At 50.4% G+C, this 10,969-nt stretch overlaps 1 protein-coding gene across 1 annotated transcript; it reads right to left on the bottom strand.

Moving 5' to 3' along the window:
* Positions 1 to 958: 958 nt before the first annotated feature.
* On the bottom strand, positions 959 to 10,599 carry MAP2K2 (mitogen-activated protein kinase kinase 2). The gene is made up of 10 exons (XM_026041466.1): positions 10,354 to 10,599; positions 8,746 to 8,892; positions 7,993 to 8,070; positions 7,449 to 7,500; positions 7,225 to 7,349; positions 5,299 to 5,512; positions 4,142 to 4,206; positions 3,156 to 3,217; positions 2,353 to 2,398; positions 959 to 1,361 (listed from the first exon to the last, which is right to left on the bottom strand). The coding sequence occupies exons 1-10, from the start codon at positions 10,597 to 10,599 to the stop codon at positions 1,251 to 1,253; spliced, it is 1,146 nt and encodes a 381-aa protein (XP_025897251.1). The 3' UTR covers positions 959 to 1,250.
* Between the last annotated feature and the right edge of the window lie 370 nt (positions 10,600 to 10,969).

The following is a 10,969-nucleotide window of genomic DNA, read 5'->3' on the forward strand; positions in this document are numbered from 1 at the left end:
CTGCCTGCTGCGGAGCAGAGCGGGCTGCTCGGGTTTGCACGCGGGGGAAAATTTCACAGAAGTAAAGCAGGACCCGAAAACACTGTCCGCCCAGCCTGGAGACCCCGTTAGCTCCCAGAAAGTCCCCTTCCCCAAAGGCCCAGGCGAACTGAGCTTTGTTGGGGGCCTTTCAATTGCCTCCAAGCAGGCTGCAGCGCTTTGCGGAGCCCCTCCGCATCCTCCTGCCTCCCGGTCCCTCCGGCAACTCCTGCTAAATGCCCGGCACCGAGCGCCGCAATCCCGCGGGGCCAGGCAGCAAGGAGGAGGGCACAACCCCGGCCTGCACGGTACCCACAGAGCGCCCCGTGCCACGGAGGGCACCAGCAGGACTCACAAGCCCCGTATGGGGCAGCGTATTTCTTATTTCTCTTCTCTAATAAGCCCATAGCTCGGCCTGAAGTCCCACCGCTCAAGACAACTCACTATCCTGTGCGTGACGTAACAGGCTTTAAAAACAACCATATTTATATAAAAAAAAAAAAAAAACAAATCTTGTCCTCTCCTCTACCTGCCCACGGACACGAAGCGCCGCCGGGGTCAGCGCACGCGGCCCCGGCACAACCTGCTGCAAGAGGGTGGGAGAGAATTCCCTCCCGCGCTCCTCGTTAGCAAAGCTAAAAATAACGGCCCAGACCTCCCCGCGGGTTCACAGCGCACTGCCAAGGGCCCCAGCGCGCAGCAGCCCCATTTTGGGGCTTGGACGAGCCCCTCGGCCGGCTGCTCCGCCCCAGGGCTCACAGCAGCGCCGCACTGCTCCACCACCTGCCTTGGAGCCTGCACACAAACCAAGGAGCTGACACGTCCCTAGGGCTCTGTCCCCACGCCCCTGCCACCTTCTCACACATACACGCAAGCGCGCACACGTGGTTTTTTTTCTTTTCTTTTTTTTTTTTAACCCAAGTGAACATGTTTCCAAAAAAGAGAAAAAACTAACATAAGAAGCACCACGTTTCCCAAGTGTCAGGAGCTCCAAGGGACCCGTCGGAGCTGGAGCAGAGGCCTGGAAAACCCCCAAGGCCAAAGAAACGAAGCCTCTCTTCGCTCGCGGGGCGTCAGCTGGCAGGCGTTTCCTAGTGGTGCTGCTTTGCCATTTGGACACGAGGTGAGAAGGGGCCGGGGACGAGGCAGAAGGGCGATTCTGTCATTTACTGAAGGGCAGGAAATGGTGACAGAGAGGCAGATGTACTGACACCAGGCGGTCGGCTCGGCGGTCACATGGCGGTGCGGGTGGGAGTGCTGGGCTGGTTTAATCGCAGTGTTTTGCACAGCCAGCCGGCAAAATCCACCTCTTCCACTTCGGAGCGCTTGATAAAGGTGTGATTCTGAAAGCAGAACAAGGCAGGGTGAGGAAGGTGGCTCTGCAGCACTCTGGACCCTCCTCAACTCCCTACAAGGGTGAGCAAACACCAAAAACTGCCACAATACCTTCTTGGAGCCCTTAACCCTTCGGGGCAGCCTCACACTGCTGCCTGGCATCAGCCTGGTGAGAAACCCGCTCCAATTCCAGGCAGGTCCTTGCTGCAGGCAGGTCCATGCCAAAGCCAGCAGATCCATGGAGCTGCAGCTCAGGCCATTGTCAGGCAGTGCAACATCATATTGAGAGCAATTTCTAAGTATTTAGTATTTTCAGTCCCACGAGAAGGGTTTTGGCACAAGCGCTGGGTACACAGCACTCCAATTGCTCCATATGTGTGGATGGGGTGTAACGAATAGTTAAAAGAGAGGAAAACGTGGCCAGTCTCCTCCTCAAGGATCACAGCAGGCCACCTCTGCACGCAGGCTGGAGGAGCAAGGTGTGGGCTCTGCTAGAGCCCTCCATGCAGGCATCTTGTTCGCCCCTTTGGAGGAAACTCTGCGGCCTTGAGGACAACTCCGTCAAGGGGAAGAGATGAAGGACAGAACAGGACAACCGTCACACAAGGGGCACGTTGGCCTGGACAGGTTGGCAGCTGGGCCCGGGGAGCCCACAGCTAGAGCTCAGCATCCCACCGAGGAAAACGGAGCCTAACATGGAAAAGCCAGACTCCTTCCCCAGGCACCGTCTCAGAAACGGGCTGGTTTCAGAGCCATACCGTTCCCATCCCTGGCTCTGCTGGGCAGGGATGGCAGAGACTCTGCAAGGACTAGATAACATCATTACTTTTGAATCAAAGGTACGTGAGTCACTCTCCCCAGCTCTGTTTGTCTTCTCGTGGCCTCCGCTGAGGAGTTTCTGCGCTTTGGAGCAAGGGAGGCAGAGAGGGACGGGATGGGGCAGCACTTTGCAGACCTGGAACCACCCACTGTAGAAAGAAAATTGCTCTCCCCACTTACCATCAGCATCTTCAGATCTGCCCGTTCTGCTGGATTTTTAATTAAGCTGAAATGAGAACAAAAGAGCAAAACCAGCACTGAGACACTTCTTGTGAGAAGCCGCTTATCTGTCTGCAGCGGTCTCCAGCTTTGCTGAAAACCACCCCTCCTTGTGGCTGCCTTCCCCAGGAGGCCAGAAACATGGAAATGGCTCAGAAAGCACCACTTCCAACGCCCCAGCTTTTAGGCAGAGCTGCAAGATCCATCTGTTCTAGGCTGCAGGTGAATTGCTCCCTCCCTGACCCCTGCAAACAGAGAAAAGGACCTACAGTTTTTCGGGCATTACGACGTCGCAGTGTCTGCTTTGCAATGCACAATTAAGGGGGGCTGCAACAGTGTATTTAGGTGGGACCCCAGTACCAGAGAGTTTCAAAAATCAACTGTAGGCCTGGGGCCTGCAAGGCTGCACACCAAGTCATGGCCAAAACCCTCAGCCACAGTAGGGCCCCATTACACTCGCACCTACAGGACCACTAACAACCTGCCTTCCTGTCTCACGGCCAGGCTGGAGCACAGATCAGGTTTGGAGGTGGCAGAGACAGTATGAAAAATGTAACCAGGAATAAACTGCTTTTATTCCAACCCTTCAGAAGGAAGGAGTTTCCGGCACAACACTGCAATCAGGACAGAAGAGGGAGAGATTGCCTGAAGAGCGTGGAGAACACTGCATTTTGCTGAATGTTTTTTGCTTGGAAACGGAGCTTGCCGAGCCAATAGCGAGTACATTCAGACCTCCACCTTCGGGAGCGGGTAGTGATTCTTACCATTTATTTACAAACTCCTGGAAGTCTTGTGTGAAAACTCCGTTCGGCAGCTTGGGAGGTGGCTGCGGAAAGAAGGAGAAAGGTTTTCTGCATTGCTGGGTGTTAACGGGTCAAGAAGCACAATGTCACCTACAACTTTAATGAGACACAGAAAAGCTCCCAAACCACCTTTCTCCTGAAAACTACTCTCTGAACCCAGGAAACTGCCACCTTCCATTTCTACGCTGGCAGCACATGGCAGCGCTGGCAAGAAACTGCTGCCCCAGCACCAGGGAGCAAATGGGGGTGGGGGTGACGGCCCTGAATTACTGCCAAAGCTGCGAGTCCAAAATTGCAGCATCAGACTCTGGATCCAACCTTGCAAATCTCAGTTCCATCAACACCTATGGCAGATGAAACCATTCCAAAGAAAACGGCAATTAGAGGCAACTCCTACCACCTTAAAAGGGGAAGCCGCTCTTTCCCCAGACTCCTCAACTCGCTGCTTGAACAGATCCTGCTACGAAAGGCGAGACGTTTCTGCCTGGGATTTTAGCACTGGTCAGCTTGCAGACTGCCCTTATTCGAAGGGCCTGAGCCGAGAAGGGACGCGGCACCTCGGTGTGTGAGCACAGGGAGCGTTCGTGCTTTGCAGAGCTAGGGAGGAGCGCGTTCAAAACATCTGACTGCAGGAGGAACAGGTCATTACACCCAAGAGCTCCCCTCCCTTGCTGCTTTCCTGCTGCTGTTTTAAAGGGTATAATGAACTCCCATCTGCACGGCCTTATTTCAAAATCAGAGGTGTTTTTGTGCTACAGATGGGAGGAGAAAGCAGGGAACGGGGAGAAGGGAAAGATTTTAATGCAGCTCAGAGAAAAGGCTCTGTCGAAACCTTCAGTTCTTATTAAGTGGCAAGCAAAGGCTTTCTAGCTTATCCTGAGTAAGCAGCATGGGCATGACAGCCCCTTGGCACCCTGAGAGAACCCTGGCAGCAAAGAAATACCCACCTCGTTAACTATATAGTCCAGCAGTTCAAAGATGGCCATTGCAGGCCGGCTGTCCACCCCATAGCCTGTGGGGTTAAGATGAGAGAAATAAAGGTGAGATATTGCTCAGCGACAGCAAAGGGCTTCATTTCTAGTAAAGAGAGCGTGTGTTGTGGGGCTTTGTGGCAACCAAACTGGGAACTGACTTATGGTTGAAAAATAACAAAAGAAAATACCCCTCAATAAACAAATTCATGATTCCTATCACCTCTCCTACAGGCTACATTTATTTCCTAGCTGGGAGTGCCTGGAGAGTACCAGGCTATACGGCTTAGCAGACAAGAAGCAGTTCCAGAGCCTTCGGCTCCCAAACAAGTGACCCAAACGAAGCCTCCAACGTCACCCAAGCACGGCCATGCTGAGGGCTATACAAGTCTCATAGCTTCAGGAGAGCTCTCATAAAAATTGTTCCCGGGAAAGCTGCCCTAGCTTGAACAAAGTATTTCATCAGCATAGGCAGAACCCAAGGAGTGACAGGGGACATCGTCAACTGCATCTCAAAGGGGTTCATACCCTGGGTGCAGTTCAACCTTTGAGGGTCTGCAGTGTCCTGAGCAGAGATGGCTTTGCTGTATGGCTTGAGCCTGTCTCACTGGCATCTAAAACCTCCCCAAGAGAGAGGCTCACAACAGACAGTAAAGAACATTGCATCCTTGGGAGGGCAACACTTCCCACTTGGATCCCACAGAAAACTGGACACCCTGCTTGTGGGGGGGTCTTTCTGTGGGCCACAACAAGGGCAAGAGGAACCCATGATGCCCTGATAAACTGACACCTTCCAAATCAAAACATAAAACCCTTCATACATCCTGTTGAGCGCTCCGTATCTGCTCCTTCACATGATCCTGAAGGCAGCAGCCTCAGCTCCCCGAGGAGATCAGAATCCCACGTCTATCTATGTGGAATTACAAAACTCCTCTGTAGGAGTGGATTCTGATGGTGCATTTGCACAGGTTAAGACTGCTTTGCAGAGAGGAGCGATGAAAAAGCCTTCCCTAGAAACACCACCCACAACAACCTCATCTAAAATAGGCTTTTGCTAACCCAGCCAACAAGCAGCACTCAACCCTTCACCCCAACATCTGTGCGTTGTTTTCAATGCATACGACAGCCCCTACCACTGATGGGGCGGCCTGGGGGCCTGGCCCGCGGCGAGATGCTGTGAGACTCTCCCTCTGCCCCATCCACCACAGGACGGCCAAATATTGCTTCCAGTTCCTTGGAGTCTGGCGGGGGGATTGGGTACCTTCCGATAGACAGCTCCACTAGTGATAGACCCATGCTCCAGATGTCAGACTGGACCGAGTAATGGGTGCCCTGCAACCGCTCAGGCTGGAAGGAAAGAAAAAGAAAAATACATGCCTTAGTAATGAGACAGTCTTTCAGCACACAGATTAATATAAAAATCATATCCTGAAAGCGAACTGAGACTCTGCACCTTGAGCCCCCACACTCTCCACGGGAAAGGTCTGGCTCTTGCAGGCCATGGTACTTCCCTCACCGGGCTGACGTGCAGCAGGGGTAAAGCTGTATGGAAACCTGAAGTAATCGTAAAAGCTTTTAACGATCGGGAGCCCTCCAAGGGCCTAAGGCTCCGAGAGGCTGCCAGAAGCATCGATATGAGCAGAGGAAATGTGTGCCATGAGAGGAGGTCCCTTTCCTGGAAAGGTCTTGTGCAAACATAAAGCACCTGTACGCATCTAATCAACAGCCTCAGTTGAGAGCTGCTTATGCTCAGGAGTCCAGAGTACACAGTAAGAGCCTATATCTCAGTGAGCTGAGATTTGATTAACTCAATTAACTAAGAAAGTATTTTTTCTGCTCATTCCTTTTAATTCCCAAGAGGAGAAGCAGAAAATCCAGCCTAGCCTCTTACCCCCTGCAAAAATCCAGCCTAAGTCATCTATACTGGTAGCCTTCAGTCAGTCACGCAGAGCCAACGGCTGAGCACAGAGGAGACACTACTTTTAAATAGACTCTGTCTAACTATAACTGTACTTTAGTAACTGTTCCCAAAATACAAGGGCAGCTCAGAGCTCGGTACAGCAGCACAGGCCAACGGTTTTCCTAATAACCCCTGGCTGGCCACCAACTACGACCACATGCAGCACAGGCACCCACCCTACCCAGTGCTGTGCAGCCCTGGGGACCTGGGAACCCAGCGCTAGCTGGGGGGTAATTTCATTGTTATAGCATCTGATAGCAAGGAAAGCCAAGGACAGCAGACAGAGCACAGAGTCCCCCTGAGCACAGGGTGGTCTACCCACCACTGTCTGCAGCACTGTGTCACTGCCACCACGCTGGGCTGCGTATAAAGCACTCACCTAAATGTATCATATAACCCAGGTTCAGCAGATCTTCAGACCAAACTCTTCCCTGTTCTGCAGCTGGGTCATTACAAACTGATTAGGACTTTAAGGAGGGGGAACAGCCAGCTCTTTCTGCAGTGCACCTGCCCTATGCACAGGTTTGACATCCCTTTGGCAAGCTAGGAAATAGAGGTGTGTGCATCACTGTCAGTGCCTCCTCCTCCTCTGGGCACTCAGTTTCTTGCATTTGGATAGTTTTCACTTAAGGAAAGAGGAGAGGATATTTCTGAACCCACAAACACCAACTGAAGAAACCAGAAGTATCTATAGGATGAGATACTCTCTCATCCTATAGAGATGCAAGGCTCTCTGGCCTTCCCCATACACCACCACTGCCTGGCACTGCTGCCCTGCAGTAACCACTAGAAAGCAGTGCTGCAGCTCAGGTGAAGCAGAACAGGTTGTGAAAACACGACCTGACAGGACATCGACGCCTTAAGACCTCTTGCTTCTATCATACAGAAAGAGTGTCCTCTGGTCTAACCCTCAGATAGACGGGCATAATCAGACAGGGTCCCAAAACAGACAGGACACCCCAGGTGAGGGTGGAAACACGGAGCAAAAGGGTAAACAAATTGGACAGCACCCAACACAGTGTAAAAGTGCTTAAATCTCACTGCAAGTTGCATTTAACCCAAGTTGTAAAAACCCATCCAAAAGCTGAAAGGAACTTACAGACATGTAGGACCGAGTTCCCACAAAAGAGTTTGCCATGGAGTCAATGAGCTGACCACTGACCCCAAAATCACACAGCTTAATCTCTCCTCGGGAATTAACCAGGATGTTAGAGGGCTTCACATCTGAGAACAGAAAAAGCAAAGAGCATCAACATAATGCTAGATAAAAATAATCTAGGGCTCTTGTATCACAAGAGGTTATTTTTAGGTTCTTCCTCTCACCTCTGTGCATGATTTGGTGTTTCTCTCGCAGATATGCCAAACCTCTCAGAACCTACAAGAAAACCAACGATGATGAGATAAGAAGCTGGAAAGTGCTTACCCTTCAGCAGGGCACTTTGCATAAACTTCATGAGCTGCTACAGCGTAGCTTCACTAGGAAAGCCTCCCTGTAGCACCTAAGTGTCTCAGATTTTGCAATTTACCACCAGGGACTGGACTGAACAACGTCTGTTGTTTGCATCTGCTCAAAACAACCTGTCAAGTTAGTTCATAAATCTCGAGTTTCCCACTCAAGAGAGCTAGGCCTGAAACTTTTCCAGGAGAGGCCTCTTTGGTATGGTGCTTCTCACTGCAAGAAGACAGAGCTACAGAAAGTGGATGGAAATAGATTCCTCATTTCCATCACTAATGCACCACTGTCTATTACCCTAGCTCAGGACAGAAAAGTAATATATGGGGGAAATCCGAAAGCCTGCTATGGCACAAGCATTATTCCCACAAAGTGCTCAGAAAACACTTTCTTTAAGACTGAAGTGGAACTCACCGCTATACTGACTTTCCCCAAGATCTCCTCAGGAATTCTTTTGGCTTCTTTCAACACTTGATCCAGAGAACCGCCATCCTGGAACAAAGAAATTATTAACACTCAAAGCCCAGCGGAAAAACAGACAGGGTCTAGCATGCCCACTGAGGTTAAGTGCTGTGGGAGTGGTACACAGCAACCCAGCTCAGCTGTCAGCAACAATATGCAACCAAGAACCCTCCCATTACAAGCAAAAGGATCTCTGACGATCTAAGCTTAAGCATCTCTCTTAAAACTGACTCCTCCTGAAAACTATTATAATACTGTCGTTCATCATCTCTACTCCTTGCTGTTAGGCTTTTAGTTTTAAGCATGACTTCCCTCAGAGGTCAATGCAAATACGATGCTGTCAGCACTGGTCTGGAGGAGAAACAGCATTCTTCCCTGCCAGAGACAACAGAAAACACATACTGCACTTCAGGGAGTTCTGCAGCGTGGCTGGTTTACAACATTTCCGCCTGGCCAGCCCCTAAACCTCCGTTTCCGCTTTCCAAAAAGTTGACTTCTCTGTTGTTTAGATACCCAAGCAGGACTGCGCAGCTCGTAGCAGGATCTGTACGGCCTTGCAGGACTCAGAGCAAGAAGTCATTGCTGCTGCTGGTTAAGAGCCCTGTCAGCCTTATCCATTTAGCCTGCAATTTCAATCTTGGGGATATCCAACTCCGAAGATGAAGGTAGCGAGCAGCAGTGTGCAGAGGAGGAACGCGGACTCACCATGTGCTCCATGCAGATGGAAATCTCCCCATCACTGTAGAAGGCTCCATAGAAACCCACAATGTACGGGGAATTACACTCATGCAGCACTTGCAGCTCCCGGATAATCTGATTCCTGATGGCCGGTTTGATTTCTAAATGAATTAGCTACCAAGAAAGAGAAAAAAAAATATCATAGTACCTGGAAAAACAAACAAACAAACAAAAAACCCCCCAAACCCACCACCACCAAAAGAAAAACAATGAGAACATGTCCTCAGTGCTGGAAAGAAATGAAAACGCATTTGAGGAAGCTCTTCTCTGACCTAATTTTCCAACTAAACATTTAGGATAAAGGAGACAACCAGCATGCTGTGCAGCTTTTTAGCAACTGAGACAAATGCAGAGATCACACAGGATACTGGGCAGAAAGCTCACTCTGAAGCTAGGTGCAGATCTAACTCCGTATGCAACATTTTCACAAGCTCTGTAGGAGTTGTAAGAATATAAGAGGCGTTCCAGTATCAAGGAAACCACAGAAAGTAACATATATAAAACACATTTTATATATATATACGCGCACTTGAAAAACCAAATGCATTATTCCTTGGGCTTCAAGTAGAGTCAGCTAACAAAGTTGCAGGTAGGGAAGCCTTAGAGGCTAGAAAACATAATGCCAGGTTACAAAAGCATCTACCCTTAGTGTCAGCATCAAGAGTCTCATCACCACGGGCTTCTCCCTCACTGAGCACCAGCCTTTCTAATAGGCAGATAAATCATCTGCTTTTCTATTACAGGGCATCAAAATAAGAGGTAACTCGCATAAAGCTATGTTTGAGGAGAACTATTGTCATGCCAGGCTTGCAAGGCTGCTTGGATCTATCTGGAGGATCAATTAAGAGGAAGCTGAGAGGTAAGCCCAGCACACACAGTTTTCTCATGTCTGTGCAGGAGCAGCGGAGTGCTTAGGCTTGCAGTAGGGAAGCCACTGTGCTCACAGGGAATCCTTCTCTCTGTAACTCCTACGAGCAACTTTCATTCCTTGTCTGCCACAGTCTAGGACTCTGTTGCCCGTTTTCTTCACCCTGCTTAGATGATCGAAAAAGAAGCTTGTATTTCCAACAAGATGCGTTGCAAAAACCCAGGGATACGCTGCAGAGCACATTGCCTCTCCCAGGAGAGACGACCAACGAGGGTGAAACGTCTGGATTGCCAAGAGACAGGGGAGAGAGGCTCCGCACAAAACCCAGCTCAGCACAGCAGGGGCAGTCATTAGCAGCCCAGATGAAGAGGTTCCTATGCAAATTTGGAGGGCAGAGCAGAGCCCATTTCACAAACATGACCTGGCTGCCAGGTATGGCAAGAAGGTGCAGGAAACCATATTCCCCTCCCTCTGTTATGTGCAACAGCCGCCCTGGGCTGACGGCAGCTCCGTTCCAGGGCAGCAGGAGAAAGTCTCCAGAGCTGAAAACCAAGACAGAAAGCAATTTCACAGTACTAGCACTCAGTTCATTATGAGAATGGGTTAGTGCAGAGAGATCTCAACTCAATCCTGCCTTCTTGGAGTGGGATAAGTGCATTAACGCTATCACAGCTTCAGCAGGACGCAGGTACCTGCCCCTCCGTTACCTTTCGTGCCATGATGAGCCCTGAGGGTTTGTGCTGCACTTTGGTGACCACACCACCATTGCCAGCTCCCAGCTCAGAGATCCGCTCAAAGTCGTCGTCCTTCAGCTCCCCAACCTTGGCTTTCTGCGTGAGAAAAGCTTCCAGGCGCTTCTTTTGCTGCTCATCTAGCTCCAATTCCTCGAGTTTCTTCTGAAGGTCTACTAGGTTTGCCCTGGAGAAAGACGGGGAGAGGAAAGAAGAAACCATTAGGAGTTTGCAAGGCCATTGCCTGGTAAAGAGGGTCTGTCCTGTCCTCTGCTCTAGCAGCAGAGGCAAAATGAAAACCCAGTTCACGATCGCTTAGAAAGGAAGAGGACCAGCAAAGCCAGAGGGAAGAGGTTTCCTAAAACCATTGACTGGAAAACCTTCAGCACTGCAGGGAAGGGGGAATTACGAAAAACACCTTGTGCATGATCAGGCCCAAAGGGTGATATAGAGCAGGGAGACTAAAACGCAGCCCAGGAGAGACGCGAGGCTTGGCTGCACTGCTGACAGGGATGTGCAAGCAGCGGCGATCAGTGACGCAATATCTGCCCAACACTTGCATCTCTTCCAGGGAGTTGTTTTTTTTTTTTTA

The sequence above is a fragment of the Nothoprocta perdicaria genome, unplaced genomic scaffold, assembly GCF_003342845.1.
Source record: "Nothoprocta perdicaria isolate Ctin4 unplaced genomic scaffold, notPer1 scaffold_286, whole genome shotgun sequence".
NCBI lineage: Eukaryota > Metazoa > Chordata > Aves > Tinamiformes > Tinamidae > Nothoprocta > Nothoprocta perdicaria.

Excerpts from the sequence above, each read along its gene's own strand:
- MAP2K2 (XM_026041466.1), bottom strand. The coding sequence starts at position 10,599 with ATGGTTTCTTCTTTCCTCTCCCCGTCTTTCTCCAGGGCAAACCTAGTA. Across the intron at positions 8,071-8,745 it reads CCATCTGCATGGAGCACATG|GATGGCGGTTCTCTGGATCA; the intron begins GTGAGTCCGCGT and ends TCTTTGTTCCAG. Across the intron at positions 3,218-4,141 it reads TGGACTATATAGTTAACGAG|CCACCTCCCAAGCTGCCGAA; the intron begins GTGGGTATTTCT and ends TTCTTTCCGCAG.